Raw genomic sequence first — 21,166 nt, 5'->3', positions numbered from 1 at the left:
TGTTAGAGAAACATAGGGTTTGATTTATTTTGTGCTAATTGTTGTTGGTGTTTTGTTGTGCTTTGGCAAGGAGGTGAAGCTTTGGCTCGAGGCAAGGAACCTGCAAATGATTAGCATTCGGGAAGTGAAATCATCTAAGTAGTGAATGTAATTAATTAATCATAAATCTATTAGAAGAATACATACATACATATATATATATATATATTATATTGCTTGAGTAAAGTTTTATTGGTTTTATACTTGAATTGAGGATTGTTTGATTTGAAATGAGTTATTTATTTCATACTTCATGTGTTGCAAGTATTGTTCTTAAAAATGAAGGATTTTCATGATGATGCATGTTTTGTAAAGTTGTAAATTATTGACTTTACAAAGCTATGGGTATGCTTGTGTTTTCTTCATTTCCTATGTATGGAAATGACAGTTGTTTTGTTGTGATTATTGTTCTAGCTATGGACCCTTCATTGTGAAATGCAAGTTTGTATTATTTAGTTGATGACATCCTACTGCAATAGGCGGTTTCTATGGCCAGCTTGTTGAGGTGGTGTGGAACACCGGTAGACTTATTGGTCTAGTTCAGGTAGGAGTGTAGAGCCATGACTAGATGTTCATTGAGAAGCGGGGGTCACCACACGGTGGACCGATGGGTCAACGTCAAGGACATAAGTACCTTGACGGCTCTGAACCTAGCCTCGGCCACGACAAAAGTTTAGAGAGGTTTCTAGATCATGTTGTGTTTCTTCTGTAGTGTTATATTAAATTTGTGGTGAGGTAACAAAGCTCGGCTGTCACTCTTAGGAGGGCAATCTCCCACAAATTTAAATTGGCGGTGAGCATTGTGTTTTATAGATTTTGAGACTTGTTATATATAGTTTATTATATATATGTGTGTGTGTGTGTGTGTGGAACATTTTTGATCTATTTGTAGTATTATAGAAGCCTGGTTTGATGTTGAACTTGTTTTATAATTTGGACACTGGGTTCAGTTTTTCGTGGATTTGATGTTGTTAAGCCCTGGTTGGGGTAAAAAGGCTTTCTTTGCACTATTTTTTATTATATCGTATTTATGATTACTGTTATTATTTTGGTATATTCTTCTAGAGTTGTGCTAACCCATTTACTGAGTGACCTAGGTTACTAATAAGTGCTTGAGTAAACATATTTCTCTATATGTTTTACATGCATTGAGTATCATTTTTACCATAGTTTATGTCTCATAAAGTGTATTTGGTGTTCATTTGTGCAAATAGGGTGTGAATACCTTGAAGGAAGAAAAAAGAAGCAAAGATAGGTTATGAAGGCATATTTTGGGAGTTTTTGTACAACATAAGGATCAAGATACAAGAGGAGCTCATGTACATGGAGGTGTGTGCCAACTTCCAAGAGAATTCAAGCGAATTTGTGAGTTGGAAGGGCACATAGGCAGTCACACTCCCATGTCCCTACTTGTGTAAAAAATGCAAGAGCTTCCTAATGATGATTCGACGATGAAAAGTCTCATAACTTACAACGTGGACGTGTGCCCGACCATGTGGTCTCAAGAGAAGAGTATGTGAGCCGTGTTTATGAAAAATATTGTAGCAAAGTACTGTAATAGTACTGAAGTAAAAACAGTGTTCAAGCGATCACGTGAAAATTCCACGCGGTTGCGTGGGAATTTCTGTAGCTCACGCGGACGCGTGAAAACTCACACGGTCGCGTGGAGGCACATAACAAACACGGTTTATGACTATAAATAACCCTTTTGCCCTATTCTTTGAAGACTTTTTGCTTTCATTTGAAGGGTGAAGCGGTTAAGGTTTGAAGAGGAGGTCTTTGTCGAATTTGGGAGGTGTTCTTCACCAACTTTGATAGATCTTTTCTCCGTCATAGCATCAAGGGAGCCTTCGGCAACCTAGCTTCGGAGAGGGATCCTTCTAGACGGTGAGCAACCCATCAAGGCCATCATCACGATTTGAAGGGGGTTTTATTCCATGGTTTTCATTGCTTTTCATTGCATTATTCTTTGTTTTGTAATTTGCCCCATGGAGGACTAAGCCCTAGTAGGTATTTGGGCATGTAAAACCTAGGATCATATTTTTGTATTAATTTACTTTATGTTTTCTATTGAATCCGAGTTTATGTGAGTTTCAATCTTATTCTCATTGCTTGTATGTCGTATTGATCCTTGTGATTGATTTGTATTGCTTGATTTGTTACCTTGGTGAGAAAGAGGTCTCCATTAGGGTTAGAACTTTAAGATTGAAGAGGGTTGAGAGGGTGAGTCATGAGATAGTGGAGTGTATCTTCTCCCTTCTGATGAGTGCTTCCTATCTCTGTATTCCCTAGGCTTTATGCAACCATATTTGGTGTGAGGCGTGAGATTGAGAGATTTCTCCGCGGGACCTTGTAAGGGGTTAGGAATCTTTCACCTAGAAGTAGGGTTAGATCTATCTTTAGGAATCAATTGCACTCTTAGGTATCTCTAGAGTTTATTGCGGTCATATGTGGTATTAGGTGTTGAGAATGAGCAATTTCTCCACCGGGACCTCGTAGGGGACTAGGATCGGTGACCTGGAGGCAGGGACTGATTATTCTTGGATTACCTCGACTTATTTAACTCGGTTTAGAAACATTTAGTAAATCTTACGCTTTGTGTTAGATCCTAGGGGGAGCATTGCCTAGGTACCTCATCTTTATTGATTGAGACTTCCCTTATTCTAGTTTCCCTTTGCTTGCTAGCAATTCTCATACTCTTGTGATTGAGTTCGTTTTATCATAATCTTGATTTTGATTAGATAATTGAGAAGTGGTTACTATTAATACTTTTGTTTCTTGTGGATTCGACTATCCGACTCACTAGGTATTTTATTACTTCGACACCCATGCACTTGCGAAACACGCACGCAAATTGGTGTGTTAGTTACTCACCCTTCTTTCCTCTTCCTAGCCTTTTGCAGGCAGTAGTGCAGTAGTGAAGCAGTGTGCTGGGCATCCACTGTCTGTTTTTATTCAGTACCAAGTTCATACATGTTATCCTTGAGCATGTATAAGTTATATTATGGCATGGATCCAATAGTGTGTTTGAAACACTAAAGGCATGGTTTGTATGTTTATCTAATTTATTGGAAACTTTATTGTACTTATGATCAGTACTGTTCTTGAACTCTACTATCAGGTCATGTTGTCAATGCTTCCCTTGCGTACCTTTGAACTTTTTGTTTTGTATATTTTGTTCAGGGTTGTTGATTCCATATATCTTTGTTAGTCTTGCGACGACTCAAGGGTTGAGTGGTGGGGTATCTCTTCTCGGGTTGTCGCGGCGGTTGTCATGTCTTGGGGACCACAGGTCAGGGTGTGACAACAATAGCATTACAACATGATCCTTGAGGTGAGATGGGTTTATAGAAATCATACTCATGTTTGACTAGCCCACTAACATTGGATCTAAGATTTTGGTTGGTGATATTAATACATAGATTGCCTAGTTGAGCTATTACATGGCTTGGAATTAATATATTCAATAGGGTCATGCCCAAGTGAAGTGGCCTTGGCAATTAAACTTAGCATATGTGGCTTGGAACCAAGTGGTATTATGGATCCAAAGCTTTGGTTGCATCATTTATCAACGTGACATTTCTCTAGGTCAATGAACGTGTAACACCAACATCTATCATCTCATCATCATTAGTCACATACCTAGCTAAAGGATGTCATGTCAGCACTCGTGTTATGGGAAAGATGTGTGGATTGTGGGGCCACTAATGTATGTTTAAGATCTAATGGTTGTCATCGAGCTTAAAGGAAAATGTGCAAGGTACTTTGGCTGAAGGCGACACCTCGAACTTGTGGGGTCAAGCCATTAAGACCAACTATAAAGCACCTTATATTCAGAGATGTATTCCCTAGGGGTCATAGTACTAGGATAGGGATGATGCATTGTCATCATCATTCGTGGTTAAAGTCATGTTAGGGAATAAAAAAAGTAATTGTAAATGGGGTACCTGACGTTTTAATGTGAAGCAATTTCCAGTAGGCAGTGTAGCTACCTAGCGTTAAATAGAGCACAACCTTTAGGGGTGCAATCGGAGGTGGCTTGCTAGCCTTTTCTAGAGCAAAGGATCTAACAAGATTGTTTAACCCAATGGTACGGAGCCTTTGCTTGGTGTAGCACTAGTGAGTGCCTAATGGGGATTCTTTGCTATCTCATGCATGGATACATCTCCACGTGCATGTCTTAGGCCTTGCTCTCCTTTGAGTTAAGGACCAAGTGGGTACTTAGGGGAGGTTTCATAATGACTCGTGGGAAGCACTTGCCTTAACCATGGTTGGAGGGAATCTTGTGTCCACATAGGAAAGGGCTTGGAAGGGATCATGATCGGCATCGTTAGAGGCCTACACCAACATGATCTTGTAGTGAAGTCCTCCAGAGTCATTTAGTTATATGAATGACCACCTTATCTTAATGTTGAAGTCAATCGTCATCCAAGGGGTTGTTGATGGGGTGGAGGCACATCAAGATGTAGAACTCTAATGTGATACTGTCCAGTATATGATCATAGACCAACTCACCAATGGGGGAAGTAAACACTACCAACGTGTCCAATAATGGAGTAGAAGATTAGGTGGGGAGAGAGAGAGAGAGAGAGAGAGAGAGTGGCGTGAATGCTACATGAGTGCTAACTCATTCTGGTTATATATTTGATAAAATTGTTTAATCTATTTAGGAAAACAAGCCAATTTTTATTTCACCCCGAGCAATTTAATTGTAACTTATGCCAAAAGTTTTGAAGTGACTTTTCAATTTACATAAATTTAACTTATTAATAACTATTTTTTCTTTTTAGAATAAAACATTGTTCTTTTTTTTTAGCTTTCTAGAGGTAAATAATTAATTTGTGAGGAAGTTTGAGGTCGGCTTTATTCTGAAGCATGGAGTGAGCTCAAGCCAAAAGATGAGCATGTGAGCCTTCTTCACATCCCTAATCAAACACAATGTAGGAAATGATTGGAAGTGAATTATATATATATATATATATATTAACAATGTGGACAAGGTGCCCCTCACACATTTTTTTGTTATTAATTTGCCTCAACCATGTATTGAAAGAGAGTCAATTCTCTATCTCTCATATGAAGTCAAATGACTTACCGCTAGGTTATTGCTGTAGTGACAATCATATATATTTGAGAAAATATTATTTTTGTACTTTTTATTATTATTTACATACATATTACATTCTCGCCTACAAGCTATATAACCTTTTTTTAATTATACATTGCATGTTCAATTCTACTATTTTCTTTGATAGGTTTTTCCTTGTTTCAGAATAACATACAACAACTAAACCTCTAGAAAAACCATAATTTCTGTGGTAATGTGGTAAAAGTATATCATTTCATCTGAAATTAAATTATTTAAATTAAAAAAAAGATTTTTTTCGACTGTGAATAACAATTATTAATCAATGGCACCCCTCCGCGTTTCTTCAACGCGTTACTTACAGTTGGTCTTAACGTGTTCCGGAGGTACATCTTAACGAATTCCTCTCAACGAAGGATGTTTCAAAATTTCAGCAAACCCCCAGAGCTTGGCCCTAATCCCCAACAAGAAAAGCAAGTCCATCTCTTTCTCCGCCCTTTCTCCTCGTTCTCCTCCTCTCTGTTCGCATTCTTCGATCTACTGTGATCCAACTCCTACCTCGTCTTGTGGGGTTTCTCCAATCCCTATATGGTTTTCCATCGATTCCAAGATATAGTGGTATATCTCGTTCGTGTTCTTGAATTTTTGAGTTTTGATAGAGGTTTTTCTGATGAGTTGGTTTCTATGGATTTAGCTTCCAGTCTAGGCGGTTCTCCTTCTGAGCTATTATTGGATCGGGACAATGGGTGCCCCGGAGGCCAACTGGGAGAGGCTGGTGCGCGCGGCGCTCCAGAGGGAGCGGCTGGGTGTTGGTGCTTATCGTCAGCGCGCGGGTGGAATCTCGGGGATCGTCCCGTCGTGTCTGTCAAATAATTTGCACATCGATGAGATACTTCGAGCTGCAGATGAGATCCAAGATGAGGATGCTAGCATATCACGGATCCGTGAGTTTCTCTCATTTTTTAGCGTAGTTTGTTTCTCTTGACTCTGGATTATGTTAGTTGATGCATTTTAGATGGCCTTGATTGAGTGGAAAAGGAAAAAAAAAGTACTTTTATCAGAACCCTTAACCCTCAAGCTCTTCTATTCAGAAAGGGGTTTGCGCAAAACTTTGTGTAGCTTTTAGTTATCGCAGCATGGGAGTGTACTCTTTGGAGTTTCAGGAGGATAATGCAGGATAGTCTTGGACTCATTCTACCTCTAGCCAATGACAATGTCAAAGTGAAACAAAGCCATCTTTTAAAGTAAACAAAAGCTTTTGGATAGAGTTCATATAGCCACAAAGAACCTTTGGCATGAGACAGTTTGCATGTGGACACATGTCTCCAGCCTACGATGCTTGCTTTAATTTTATATTCTCCTGGAGAATGGTTTAAGATTTATGTATGAGTTTGGGGAGCAACTGTGGGTTGCTCTAAACTTGTTAATTATCTGACTAAGTTCATAGTCTGTAACATGGCAAGTGCAAAGCATTAAGCATGTTGCTAAACAAAGTAGAATGAAACTTGTGATTTTTTTTACTTAATGCAGTATGTGAGCATGCTTACTCACTAGCGCAAAATTTGGATCCAAATAGTGAGGGAAGAGGTGTCCTTCAGTTCAAGACTGGTTTGATGTCTGTCATCAAGGTAAATTTATGGATTTTCTGTGATTAAATGCCAATCTATATGTGTGTTGCCAATGATGGTCATTATCATGTGGATTTTCGAGTGTTTAATATATTCCTTGGCAATGCGTGTATTGGTATAATTTTTCCCGACTGCCTTTTTATTTATTTTAGTTAATAGGTTGCCCTTTTATCCTGACATTTCAGCAAAAACTTGCAAAAAGGGATGGTGGGAGCATTGATCGCAGCCAAGATATTGCCCGGTTGCAGGAATTTTACAAGAAGTATAGAGAGAAGCATAAAGCAGATGAGTTGCGTGAAGATGAAATGAAACTTAGAGAATCAGGCGTTTTCAGTGGAAACCTCAGAGCGTATGTTTTTCCGAACCTTTTTTCTTCTTTTTGTGGATCACAGTGGTTATGTTTTATGCAACCATGTGCTATTGAATCTATATGTCCTTGCACATTTTTCTCAAGGAGGGCTGACAAATAGTGAGTAGCTTGTGAGAAGCTTTATTTCAGCTTTCTTATTAGTTATTATATAAAGAAGCTGAGTGTTGGCTTATTACTAAAAGGTTAATATCCAAAAATTAAATGGTATTATCCAGAAATATCTGCAATAGTGCAATCAATTTCAGTTACAAAACAATCCTGAAATTTTGTTCAGAATATTAGTATACTACCTTTTTCTTGTGGAAATGTTTGAATCACAAATTGAATAACATCTTGTACCTTAGGTAGTACATTTTTTTTTATTATTTGTAAGTTGGCGACTTTTTGGCATGCTTCTATGTGCCAATTACCTACTCTTGGGTTATTTATCTGCATGCAGACTGGAATAGGTAACCTACTAAGTTTTGGTGCTAATTTGCTACTCTCAACAGCTTCTTGAAGTAATTGCAGGTTAGCTGGTCCATGACTATGTGCTTATATGCATTTGAACAAATTGGTATTAGTAGCCTCAAGTTATGCGATTTATTCAAGTTAACATGGATTCAAATTCGAAATCAACATTTCAATGTTATTATAATAGTTGATTGGCATATCATTGGATGGTAGCTGGTAGATACCTCTGGAATATTATAGGTGGTAGATATGTGTTTGCAGCAAGTGAGCTCCACTATTCTTTTACATTACTTCATCATGTTATTTTCCAATGTTATTAAAAACACTTTCCTAGGCTCCCAAACGAGGCGAGCCTATAGTGCCTCATAACCATCTAGGCGATGTGCCATCAAAGAAGCACTGCTTAAGTGAGCGCCTTAGCCCAGGCGTAAGGCAAATAAGCTAGAAAAATACTGCCTTTGTTAGTTCTGTCTTTTTAACAGTTTTTTAAATGTTTTTGAGTAAATTATATTACAAAATAATAAATATAAGTTTATAAAGGAAATATAAATAATTATTCTTGGAAAGTGTAATAATTAATAGGAGAGAGGTTTTCTATTTTTTCCAAAGCAAAATCAAGGTGACAAAAGGAATATACAAAGACTTTCTAGGAGAGAATAACATTATAAATAATGATACTTGGAAAATGTAATAATTAAGGAGAGAGATTTTCTATTTTCAAAACAAAATTAAGGCAATACGAGGAATATAGAAAGACTTTTCAGGAGAGAATAAGGTTATAAATAATTATACTTAGAAAGTATAATAATTAAGAGGAGAGATTTTCCATTTTTTCAAAACAAAATTAAAGCAGCAAGAAGGAAATATATAGACTTTTTAGGAGAGAATAACGGTACCTGCTAAGCAAAACAAAGAAAAAGCTTTTAAAAAAAAGGATAACATTAGAAGAAAACCAGGGGAAAACTTGAGATATTTCACTTGAAAGATAAGGAATTTAATTAGGAAAGATTCTAAATTAGGTCTTGCATGCTAAACTTGAAAGCTTAGATTGTATTTTGTGGTTTTATTTTTATGTTTTTATTTCAGGCTTTTAATATTTTAGTAAATGATTATTATATTAATTAAAGTTCATTCTTATGCAATTTCAATGTTGGTTTCTTTATTTATTTATTATTTTTTTTATTATAGCACTTCATGTCATCTCGGGTGAGCGCCTAGTGCATAAGGTGATTTACTTTCTCATCACCTTAAGGGCGTATAACGCTTTTAATTACACTAACATAACTTTAACAGTTAATTACGGAATTTTTGGGTGCTGTAGTTGAGGTAGTTGCTGACCATTTTGTGAGAATAGGAAAAATAATTTTTATATTCATTAGGAAACAAGTACAAAGATATATGTAGAGAAATATTAGGGGTTTTGTGGTATGAGCCAAATATGGCCCATTAACCAATCTAAACTATAACATAATTCTAACACTCCCCCTCAAGCTGGAGCATATATATCGAACATGCTCAGCTTGTTACATAGATTATTAAAGACTTGAACATTTAAACCCTCGGTGAAGATATCCGCCATAAGGAACTGTTTAAAATTCTGTGCCTAAAAAAACATAATTCCTCCTATCGAACTTTTGTGAGGTACAATGGAGATTCTTAACTAAAGAATCATGAGACGAAGACATGACGACAAAGAAACAAATCCTTCAGTAATGAGACAAGGGTATCACTGGTGAGGGTTGAGGAACATCACCAAGTGCCCATAGACCAATGGGAACGGGGAGATTTTAACTAAAGAATCATGAGAAGACATTACGACGAAGAGACAAATCCGTCAGCAACGAGACAAGGCATCACTGGTGAGGGATGAGGAACATCACCAAGTGCCCGTAGACCAACGGAAACGAGGAGATTCTTAATTAAAGAATCATTAGACGAATATATGACGACGAAGAGACAAATCTTTCAGCAACAAGACAAGGGGATCACTGGTGAAAACTAAGGAACATCACCAAGTGCCCATAGACCAATGGGAATGGGGAGAGATGAGCGGCGGCTGGCGGTAAAGGTGGCGGTAGGTTGAAGGCTGGGGTTTGGAGTGGTGACAGCGGCGGCTAGGGTTTAACCCAGTGCTCTGGTACTATATGATAATAGGAAAAATAATTTTTATGTTCATTAGGAAACGAGTACAAGGATATATATAGAGAAATATTAGGAGTTTTGTGGTATGAGCCAATGTGGCCCATTAACCAATCTAAACTATAACATAACTCTAACACATTTAAATTGCTTTTTAAAATATGCTGCTCTTTTAAGTTTTAGCACTGTGACCTTGAATCTCCTTTTGTTGCTGTGTTCATTTTTTGTTGTGTATTGTTACAATATTTGCAGATTTGTTCTTTATTTCTGTTTGTTTAGGGAAAGTGGTGTCATTAGGGACCTTTTTGTACTTTTTTTAATGTTAATTTCTTCTGATTGGATATTATTTACAGTGCCTAAAAGTAGTTGATATTGCTTGACATTTTTGTACTACAAGAGCGTGGTAGTCAACATTAAGGAAAACTGACCATCTTCCACACCTTAGTAAATTTTCTGTTAGGTTGTTTGATTGCTCTATTTTAGTACAAGCAACTATTTTGAATTATTCTAACAGATTCAAGTTTTGTTCCAAAGAGCAGTCCTGTAGTACAAGACATTTCGGTGATGCCGTTGTTGCTTGATGTGTTGACCCCCTCTGATAGATCATATCATAGCCTCTTGCTAAAAAAAATAGGTATTAATGATAAAACTGTTGTAGAGTTTGATACAGAATCATTTGGTAGTAAATTTTTTTCTGACTCTTGGGTGTAAATGTACTCATCGTTGCTGCACTTGTTATGGTCTTGATTCATGAGTACAGTGTTTATGCCAAGTCTTATGAATGTGCAAGCAACTGGCAGAACCTGAATGCATTGTTTTGTAATCAATGCATATACTTTATGTCTTGAAATAAGTACTGAATTTATTCTTCCTCTGAAATGTTTGTTCTACATTTGGTGGTTTAGAGAAGAGGTCACTAATTTCATCAACTTCATTTTTTTTCGTAAAACAGGTTAGAGGACAAAACTTTGAAAAGGAAGAAGGTATTTGCGACTCTAAAGGTCCTGGGAACTGTTGTAGAAGAACTTACAAAAGAAATAGCCCCTGAAGATGCAGATAAGCTGATCTCTGAAGAGGTTTCCATTTTCTTGAAGAAAATTTTTGCTTTGAAGTTAGATGGGTTTTGTTCTATTCATTCTCCAATATTTGGCATCCTTAATTTTGCATTGATTTGTTCTAGGCTTATGAACTCTGATGTATTTTGTTCATTGTTTATTACCTTCAGATTTGTGTGTTTCCTACTGTTCATCTGAGAAATGCTTGTTATTTATTCTTTCAGATGAAACGGGTAATGGAATCTGATGCAGCAATGACTGAGGATGTAATTGCTTATAACATAATTCCACTGGATGCACCATCTATAACAAATGCCATAGTCTCATTTCCAGAGGTAAATCATTGAGTTTTGTTAGAAGATCATGCCTATCATGATAGTCATGTGAGACTTCTCTGTCAATTTGTCTAATGAGTATAGCTGTAGGTGAGAGCAGCAGTATCGGCTTTAAAGTACCATAGGGAGCTACCCAAGCTGCCAGGAGATTTTTCCCTTCCCGCTTCACGGAGTGCTGATATGCTTGATTTTTTGCAGTATGTCTTTGGTTTCCAGGTTGGTACATATGTGATGTTAAAGGATGTATAAATGTAACTTTAATATATGAATTGGATGCATATCAAATTACATATCTGCAACTTAAGTGTTAATTGAATTGTACGATGTTGATGGAATAAATTTTTATTGCATAATGTAAGTGTTGGTTAAATTGTATAATTTTGATAGGATCTGTTTCTTCTTGTGTTTCTTTTGGATAGTATACTGTTTTTATCACTATTTTTCTAACTCATGGTGGGAATTAGGATGCTTTCAACTCGCATATAGGATTAACTTGGTCAAATATCTTGTTTTGCTGATCACATTTTTGAGCAATGAGGAGAAAGGAGATAAAGTTCTGGATATTTTGTTAGCTCAATTCAGCTACATGAGTTAAGCTAGTATACTTCTGACTATGAGAACTAATACATGGAATGTTTCCTTTGAAACATCAATTATATGTACTCCCTAATATCATTTCTATATGATTGGTATGTGAAGTTTCTAATTAGTTATCTCATGGAATTTGGATTTCTGTACCTTGTTTTGTGTGTGTTGAGTTTTTCCCAGACAATAAATATAGTATTTTGAGTGGCAATCTTAATATTGTAGCTAATTCATTTTGTACAAAATTTGCATGTAATGATTATGTGATGCTTTTGTTTTACTTGTGTGATATACCTTTTAAGTTTTTACGAGCTTTGAGAAGATACTTGGAATTCAGTTTTTCCCTATCTTATTTTTTAGAAAGACAATGTCTGCAACCAACGGGAACATATTGTTCACCTTCTTGCAAATGAGCAATCTCGACTTGGGAATCCTGTTGGCACTGAACCAGTATGTGTTATATGAATTTTATTTTATTTTTTTCAATTTTGATGCTACCACTTGAAAAGTTTTTATTTATATCTTAAATGATGTTTCACAGTTCCTATAGTCAGTCAGTTTATGGAACATTAAGCTTGTTTTTGGCTACTTGATTTTAGTTAAGATATATATTCTTATATGCCATGTATGGGCTACACTTTAAAGATTAGTTTCTTGGGAGATTATTTTGACACCTTCTCTAGTTGACTTGCCTTGGATATCCACTATTGGATAGAAGTGATTGCATGGACAAGCCTGAAGTGTAAATTGTCTGTTTATAATTATGCATCATTTAACATGATAGAAATCTTGTCAAATATTTTCTTCAAATATGTTGGCATAAATTCTCCCTTGAATTCACATACATTCACATGTTTTACACAATATTTCTCTACAGATGGCACTTACATTTTAAAATATCATACCTACTTATATGTGGACAGGAAAATAAGTGGTTATCTAATACAATAATGTGCTTATAGTTTTGTAAAGATAATATGTAGGCTACGAATATTGATTGATTAGACGCATGTAAGTTTCACATAGTTGTTATGATGTGACAAAGGAATGAACTTGTTCCTTTGGTTTAGGTACATACTATTATGTGGGCTTTTTTGTACATTTTGAAGGTTGATGATTCCTTTTATATAACTAATTCAATTGTGAGAATTTTTACCCTTTCTGGGGGTCGGTGGAGTTATGTCCTGCCTATTGCGGAAAATTTTATTGGTCAATGATTGTATAACATAAGACTTGTTGCTTTTTGGTTAGGAAGGTGTAGATGCTAAAATTGCTTAAGATTGGCTAATTGTTTAATATTATGTTGTGATTCTAGATGCCTTTGGTTGATTTGGTTAGTTTGCGATAGACATTGAAAAATTTTCCTTGTTGTTTTGTTATATGTGATGATGCTAAATTTACTGCCTGAACTTTGTCTTTTCCTGATCTATTTTATGCTAAAGAAGTCTTAAATTTTCCTTTTTGTGCAGAAAATAGATGAGGGAGCAGTGCATATTGTATTTTATAAGTCACTTGAGAACTACATAAAGTGGTGCAACTATTTACCCCTTCAGCCAGTTTGGAACAAGTAGGAAATTGATCTATAAAAGTGTCTATTTTCTATAGCTCTGTCTTTTCTGTCAAAACAAATTTCTATTGTGCTATATGCAGCTTGGATTCGGCTACTAAAGAGAAGAAGCTGTTATTACTTTGTTTGTTCTTTCTTATCTGGGGGGAGGCTGCCAATGTTAGATTTCTACCAGAGTGCCTGTGCTATATATTTCATCATGTAAGTATTGTGATTTGCGAATTTGTTTAGCATTTTCTAAAAGACTAAAATGAGTCAAAAGGAAAATTATGATGTATATTTTTTCTTCATCTTGATGTGATATATCTACAGAAATAATCAAGTTTTCTATAGATACATCTATGATAAAAAAACCCACACTTTTCATGCTAGGTTTTATTAAGGAGGCATTTGACCCTCATTATATTAGCTCAATTAGATTCATAAATTGATTTATTACCTAGTTTCTTTTTGACCTGTTAGAACCTTATGGGATTTTTATGGTAATTTCCTGTGTGGCAGCCTATTTAATCTTGATTCATGTATCTTGAGATTTGACCTAGTCATAGGCTATTGCCACCCGAACCAGTATATATATAGCTCTCTATATATATATTTGTTAGATTTTATATTTTGTACTAGTGGGCTCTATATGGGTGCTACATAAACTTAGGGGCTTTACACCAAAAAGTCTCAAGACTTAGTGGCTCAACCCCTATACCTTTATATAAACCCATTTCACTTCTATGACACAACCGATGTGGGATTATATTTCCAACACCCTCTCTTAAGTTCAATTGGGTCAATTTTTTTTTTTTTGTCAGTTTGAACTTACTCAGATTTATACACCAGAGGTCTGTTTTTACCAGGACTTGTACACTACTTTGTGTCACAGAGGTCCTACACACATGGACTTGTACACTACTTGTGTCTCAGAGGTCCTACTCACATGGACTTGTACACAACTTTATGTCTCAGAGGTCCTACTCTCGTGAGCTTGTATACCACTTGTGTCTTAGAGGTCTTATATATATATATTTTTTTTAATATATATATTGGGCTTCACTATATTTCTCTGATACTATGTTAGATTTTATATTTTGTACTAGTGGGCCCTATATGGGTGCTACATAAGCTTAGGGGTCTTACACCAAAAAGTCTCAAGGCTTAGTGGCTCAACCCCTATACCTATATATAAACCCATTACACTTCTATCATACAACCGATGTGGGACTATATTTCCAACAATATTTTTTTCCCCCAACTCCTCAAGTCATTAAGGTTCGCTTTTGTTTTTGGAAAAAAGGTTTTTGCATCTAAATCATATTCCTAACATATTATTTGAGTTATAATTCATCAAGTGACTTTGTTGTTGAATTCTGTTGGAATCCTTTGTGTTTTATCTTTGAAGTATTCGTGCAGATGGCAAGGGAATTGTTGGAGATACTACATGAACAGATTGCAAAGCCAGCCAATAGTTGTATGTCTCAAAATGAGGCGTCTTCAGTGTCTTTCCTTGACCAAATTATTTCTCCGATATATGAGGCATTAGCAGCGGTAAGTCTGAATATAACTCTTCCACATGGTGACTTTTTAAGCCTGCTAGAGATGATTTATTATTGGTCTGACCACATTTCTATTGTTTCTATGTTTGTTGCGCTATTGCTCTATTGTTGGTTGCTTGAATGCAAGTAAGATAATTTATTCATCAATGCCCATTTTCTTGAAGGCACTAATTGTCTCTTTGGGTTTCATTCTCTGATTCGGAGATTTATCATTCTTTTAAACCCTTGCCTTTGACTTGATTAGTGAGCACTTGTTCAAACAAGGTGCCATCATTGTATTTATCTGAATCTCTTAATTTTGTTAGATTGATTTCTTGTACATGCACTGGGGTATGATCTGGTACTTTTCACAAGTGAATTAAAGAAGATTTAAAGAAAGAAGAAAGGGTTTGTGGAAAGCGTTTGGACATCTATTTTGTCCACGGTCATCTAGGATAATGAACTGCATCTATGTCTAAGCGGCCTTGCTCTTTCACTTTTTCCAAAATTTTGAAATGAAATATTGAAAAGAAGTATGAGTTGTGCTTGTAGTCCTTGTTTGAATTATGGAAAATTGTATTAGATGAATACAGTGCGACAAGAAGGTTTTTAGAAAAATTGAAATTAATGTTTCCTCCACTATTTCCTCACAAAACAAACAAAGGCCACTGGGGTCAATATAGGGTTGTATTGAAATAAGGATATATGATATCTCCTAGTCCTAATGAAAAGAGCATATTTATTATGCATGGTAAGATTGGTTTGCCTAAATTGCAGAAATTCAAATTTGAGCTATAATTTGATTTGTACATCAATTTTGGCTTTGGAAGGTATCCTAGAATCTGTATTAGTGAGCAGTTTTAACCAATTTGGCAATTCATCATTAGGCTAATTGTTTTAATCCTTCAAAAGGATCTAGTTTTGAGCTAATAAATGGTTCTTGCAGCTGTGGCATGCCATCGGTGACTGGCTATGACAAGCTTTTCTATTTTTCCTAACTAACATGGGCTTGGGAAGTGATGGTTTTGAACTATAAATGGCCAGTTTGATCATATGATGTTCATATAACTGCCTGTATGATAATTTACTGCTAAACCTCTTGGTTGAATTTTTACTCTGTCACCCTCTTGGATCAATTAGGTACCTTTGTTTTGGAGTATTAAAATTTCAACAATAGTCATTGCCACTTCTATCTGTGGCATTAGCCAACATTTTGAGGAACAGTGGTATGACTTGATGTTCGATATAATCGCTTCTCTCACTCGTTATATGTAGTCCTTTCCTCAAAAAGGTCATGCCTGGAATTCTTTCTTCTGGAGAAATGAATTGCTTAATGCCATATGGATTAATTACGTTTTTAGGCGGTATAAGTCCAGGTTTTTTTTTCTGTTTTATGATTTTATCAGCTCCCAACTTGAATGACAATTTTAGAGCCTTTGGCTTCCCCAAAATGCACTTAAAAGCTGGAGTAAATGCTCCCTTCAGAAGTTAGAGATATCAGATTTGTTTCTTCAGCATCCTCATTATTAGCATTGTTATTATTATAGCAGTAAATCAACAGATTTGTGAGCATTAAAGTTTTAACATATTTGGCTATTATGATTGTTTGTTGTGATCAACAAATGGGTAATCGTAATGGTTCAAAATTCTCTTACTAGAGAGACCTCCGTTTGATGTGTGCACTATAGTAAGCGTGTTACATTTTCGTGTTAGAATGTGGTTTTCTAAAAACTTTCTTTTTGGTAGTTTCATTGGGCTCTGCATAGAATGATTGCTATAAATTTGTAAATTCAGATTTTGCAGGCTAGTTTTGTTTGTAATTAGCATGCTTATATGATGGTTTGTTATAAATCTACTTTTATCATTTGATTTTATGCCCGTAAGGATTATCTATGCCTCGAGTGAGTTGTGTTTTTCTTTTCCTACCTTTACTGGAATATGGCCTTTTCATAATCTAAGGTTGGTTTGTACTTCCTGAAGCATGTTTCTTTGCCTATGTGCTCTGAAGCTCTCTTTTTAGACACATCGTCTTGTTGTTATTCTTTGAAGCATGCCGAAGTTTTTGGATGGATTTGTTCTAATTACTTCATTGTAGGAAGCTGAAAACAACAACAATGGCCGGGCATCTCATTCTGCATGGAGAAACTATGATGATTTCAATGAGCATTTTTGGTAAGTGATTGATCAATTTTTGTCATTAGTGGTGTTTTCTTTGCTTTACATTTGGTAATAACCTTTATATTTCAGGTCCCTTAATTGTTTTCAACTTGGTTGGCCATGGCACTTGAATTTACCCTTTTTTGCAAAGCCCAAAAATGAGGCCAAGGTGAGTGGATGCTCTGCTGTGGGTTCATTTGGAGTCAATTTTTGTTTGATATTGGCCTATTACATGATAATAGTTTAAGAACTTCTCTACTTATCGCTATCCTTTTATAGATCTGTTAAAATTATTTAAATCGGTTGTGCTTAAGCAAGGATTCTAATTCAGCAATTTATTCTGTGCTTTGAGTTGATGCACACCTCCCAAACAGGTGTTGAGTTAGTGTTGCTCCAATCTCACTAATTTAAGTTGTAGACAGCAGGCTTTTCTTCCCATGATGTTAAAGTGAGTGAGGTTGTTGTGTTATATATTCTCTGTCCATCTAGTGCAATAAAATCATTTGTTCATATCAAGATAAGCATATAGTTTTGTCAGGTATCCTTTTGCCATGCCATTGACTTTCATATGTTGCTGATTTTTGTGGGTGACCTGACCTTGGTTGTGACACTCTTCTGAATTATTTATTCTAGAATCTTTGAGAGTTGTATTGTTGCTTTCCTCTCAGTATATTTATTTGTTTCAATAAGTTTGATTAGCATGCACTTCACTCACTTTGTTCTTTTGGGATATGCAAAAATAAAAAATTGATTCTTTTGTGGATAGAAGTAACTTTGCCTTGATTGTAACTTTTGTTGTTTTTAAATTGTCTTGAAGGATATATCTCTGCCTTTCAATTTACATGGATAGGTCAGATAAACAAATTCAATATGGCATTATAGATCTAGTTGATGAAAATTATTTCCCTTGGGCTTCTGTGATAGTATTGAGGAAATTTATTGAAGTAATAGTTTTTTCATAAAGTTAATTACTTTCATAGGTTTGGCATTCTGTTTTCATTGGCTCATTTAGAAGAACTCTGGACTCTATTCCTGTTACAGATAGGTTTTTTGCTTAAGAACATGGGCATAGTTTTTATTTTACTTGGAAGTATATTTCAGTTCCCGTTTGTAGTGTTATCCTTTCTGGTGCTGTCAGTAAGATATGCAGGGTACGGGCTTAGGAGATCTGCTCTTACAGCATTTTGTATGGCATGTGTAATTTTTGTTTAATTTATTTTTTTTATCCGTCTAAAACTAGGCTGTCTGAAGTCTTTTTTTTTTTTTTATATATATATATATAACTTGGATGCTTTATTTTATAGTCATACATGCAATATATTCAATCTAATTGTTGTTTGTTTTCTTGTTGTGTTACAATTTATAGAAGATTTTAGCTAGATGCTTTCTAAATTGCTGAGTGAGGTTTGATACTGAAACCATTGCTGTATGTGGGTCAAAAGGTTATATTCAATTTGTTGTTGGTCTTTTAAGTGTGTAGTAAGGTTCCACGAATTGTTTAAGTAGTGAATAAATATCGTTCCCACAAGGACTTTGTTGCTAATTACCAATTTCTTACAATTAGAGTTATATAGACGAATCGATAGGTATGTGAATTGTAGAAATAATTAGCAATGAAAACTAAAACTAACAAAATTAAGGCTACTAATGGCTGAGATATTAATTCAGATTGCAAGGGCTTCTAGGATTAAGGTTCACCACAATGATAGATAAAAGACTTCGTATTGACTCTTTCTTGGTTAGGTTTAATTGCTTTGAAGGTGGAATACCCTATGATACTCACTATTTTCTTTCAGAATATAGCGAGGTATTTAACTTGGGACAACTCCTACTTTTGTGGTAATCGAATCTAATTTGATCCTTCAAGTTTTATGGCATCTAATAATCCTCGAGAAGTCATAATCTATGACTTCAGGTTCAATTCTAGGGTTTCCAACACCTTAGTTCACCTTTCCGTGCTTCTTTTGGTATCTAAAATCATGCAAATATGAGGGACCCAATTCATTCACTAGCATTAAGTACCATGAAATTGAATCAAAAGCAAATAAACATTAAGAAGTCAATACATCGTCAATTATCTAAACATTGGGCTAATCCCAATCCTAGAACAAAAGATCTACTCGCTCATGTTCAATTTATAAACTAAAAGTTTCATATCCATCATAGATCTAAACATGAAATAAATCAAAGAATAAGAAAGAAGAAACTCTTGATCCCACGCGTGATGTTCTTGTAGATTGATGAATCTCTCCCTTGATCTTTGTTTTCTTTCTTCTCTTTGATAGCTTTAGATGATCTCTAACCCTTAGAGAAATTATGTCCCTGTTCTCGTAGTCAAAGATCATTTTAAAATTCTTTTTATTGGCTTTATATAGAGGAGGGTTAAATTAGGGTTGCGTGGCGGCAAAGATCCATGGCTATGTTAGTTAGCACGGGCGGGTTGTGCTTCTTTTCGGGTTTTAGTCTTTTAAATTTTCGCATCACGATCCATGGGTGTGGTAGTTACCATAGGTTACCCGTGTTTCAAATAAAGACCAAACTCCACTTATCTGCATGTAAACTGATGAAGAGCAGTAACTTGAACTAAGAGTGAAATTGAACTATAAATATGGGGAAAGATGCATGATCAACTAAGAAATGAAACCTAAATCTAATAAGAAATATACTATAATTTATTACTTATCACTCACTTTCTGCTATTTATACCTTTATCTTCCTTTTTCTTAGTTTTCGCTTTTGAATAATATGTATATGTTTCTTCAGATTATTTTGGAAGTGCACATGTATATTCTTCATTTAATCCAGCTTATATTTTGCTGCTCCTTTATAGAATGTTTTTATTCCTTTTCTTTTGCAGGGTTCATCTTCTGCTGGTAGAAGAGTTCATTATGGCAAGACATCTTTTGTGGAGCATCGAACTTTCCTTCATCTTTACCATAGCTTTCACCGTCTCTGGCTGTTTCTTTTCATGATGTTTCAGGTCTGTCTGGTTTTGACTATTGTTTTATTGCTCATTGCTTCTTTTCTTTTCTGTATTTGTTTTTTTGGAGCCGATTACATTGTCATAATGTATTAGAATATTTTGGACTATGATCCTATTTTATGATTAGCTTTTGTCAACATCTCCTTGGTGAACATCTTGACTTAATAAACATGGTGCTTACACTAAATAAATTTATCTGTCTTTTAAGTAGGTACTAAGCTACTAAGCTGAATCCCATTCATGAGCTATGAGTGTGTCTGTGTGTACGTGCGCGTTGTGCTTGTGTTGAACCTGTTCCTTGGATGCTATGTTTGAACCTATATCAGTTGCTATTATTGGGTTCATCCTTGGATTTGTTTCTTGCTGTTTATGCCTTGTGGCAGGGAAAAACCACTTGACCTATAAATTGTTTTCTAATACCAGTGCTCAGATCTAGTTATTTGAATTCAGCTATTTCTACAGTCAATATTCTAAAATTTTATCTTCCTCTTTTGAACACCTTATGCCTATTTCTAGGCAGATTTATGGTATATGAAAATTTATTTTCCATATCTTTCAGGGTTTAACCATCATAGCCTTCAACAAAGGCCACTTGAATGCGAAGACATTAAAAGAACTTCTTAGTTTGGGTCCAACATATGTTGTTATGAAGTTTTGTGTATGTAAGTTCTTTGGACTGTATGACTAGTTTATTGTATTGGATTGGATTGTACACTTATTTCATGGTGTACGCATGAGTATAAACTTTAAAACAATTGCTAACTATTTTTTGTTGTAGGTGTACTTGATATAATGATGATGTATGGTGCATTTTCTACCTCACGTGGATCAGCCGTGACTCGAATTATTTGTCGCTTCCTTTGGTTTTCTTTTGCTTCAGGGGCAATTTGCTATCTATATGTGTGAGCTAACATGCATCCTTCTATCATTCACCCCTATTGCTTGAATCTCTTATTTCTTGAACTCATGACATGATTTGCAAACGATTTTGCTTCCTCTTGAAGTTTTTTGATATAATTTTAAATCTTGCTGCTTTATTTGCAGTAAGGCACTTCAAGAAGGAACAAATTCCACCATATTCAAAATCTATGTCTTTGTGGTTGGCATATATGCTGGAATACAACTGTTTATTAGCTTCTTATTGCGAATTCCATTCTGCCGCCAACTAACAGAGCCTTGTGATCGTTGGTCTATGATTCGTCTTATTAAATGGATGCATGAGGTTTTTACTAACCTTCTATACTAT

General features: G+C 35.5%; 1 protein-coding gene across 2 annotated transcripts in view; it reads left to right on the top strand.

Annotated features, from left to right (window-relative positions):
- The first annotated feature begins 5,555 nt into the window (after positions 1 to 5,555).
- The window catches only part of LOC120249489 (callose synthase 9), a 44,196-nt gene continuing 28,585 nt past the window's right edge, over positions 5,556 to 21,166 (top strand). Inside the window, exons 1-17 of one of the 2 annotated variants that reach the window (XM_039258016.1) lie at positions 5,556 to 5,743; positions 5,820 to 6,069; positions 6,656 to 6,753; positions 6,939 to 7,102; positions 10,668 to 10,791; positions 10,995 to 11,105; positions 11,196 to 11,321; positions 12,051 to 12,140; positions 13,160 to 13,257; positions 13,341 to 13,458; positions 14,659 to 14,793; positions 16,876 to 16,952; positions 17,028 to 17,106; positions 19,795 to 19,917; positions 20,480 to 20,582; positions 20,699 to 20,822; positions 20,965 to 21,142. In XM_039258016.1, the coding sequence (XP_039113950.1) occupies positions 5,868 to 6,069; positions 6,656 to 6,753; positions 6,939 to 7,102; positions 10,668 to 10,791; positions 10,995 to 11,105; positions 11,196 to 11,321; positions 12,051 to 12,140; positions 13,160 to 13,257; positions 13,341 to 13,458; positions 14,659 to 14,793; positions 16,876 to 16,952; positions 17,028 to 17,106; positions 19,795 to 19,917; positions 20,480 to 20,582; positions 20,699 to 20,822; positions 20,965 to 21,142 (1,950 nt within the window). In that variant the 5' untranslated portion in view covers positions 5,556 to 5,743; positions 5,820 to 5,867. Of the gene's footprint in view, positions 5,744 to 5,819; positions 6,070 to 6,655; positions 6,754 to 6,938; positions 7,103 to 7,581; positions 7,634 to 10,667; positions 10,792 to 10,994; positions 11,106 to 11,195; positions 11,322 to 12,050; positions 12,141 to 13,159; positions 13,258 to 13,340; positions 13,459 to 14,658; positions 14,794 to 16,875; positions 16,953 to 17,027; positions 17,107 to 19,794; positions 19,918 to 20,479; positions 20,583 to 20,698; positions 20,823 to 20,964; positions 21,143 to 21,166 lie in introns of those variants that run through there. The other variant, XM_039258017.1, reaches the window with a different exon arrangement.

Source organism: Dioscorea cayenensis, chromosome 19, assembly GCF_009730915.1.
Source record: "Dioscorea cayenensis subsp. rotundata cultivar TDr96_F1 chromosome 19, TDr96_F1_v2_PseudoChromosome.rev07_lg8_w22 25.fasta, whole genome shotgun sequence".
In the NCBI taxonomy this organism is placed as follows: domain Eukaryota; kingdom Viridiplantae; phylum Streptophyta; class Magnoliopsida; order Dioscoreales; family Dioscoreaceae; genus Dioscorea; species Dioscorea cayenensis.
Note: the sequence above shows the minus strand (reverse complement) of the source record. Positions and strands in the feature narration are given on the sequence as shown.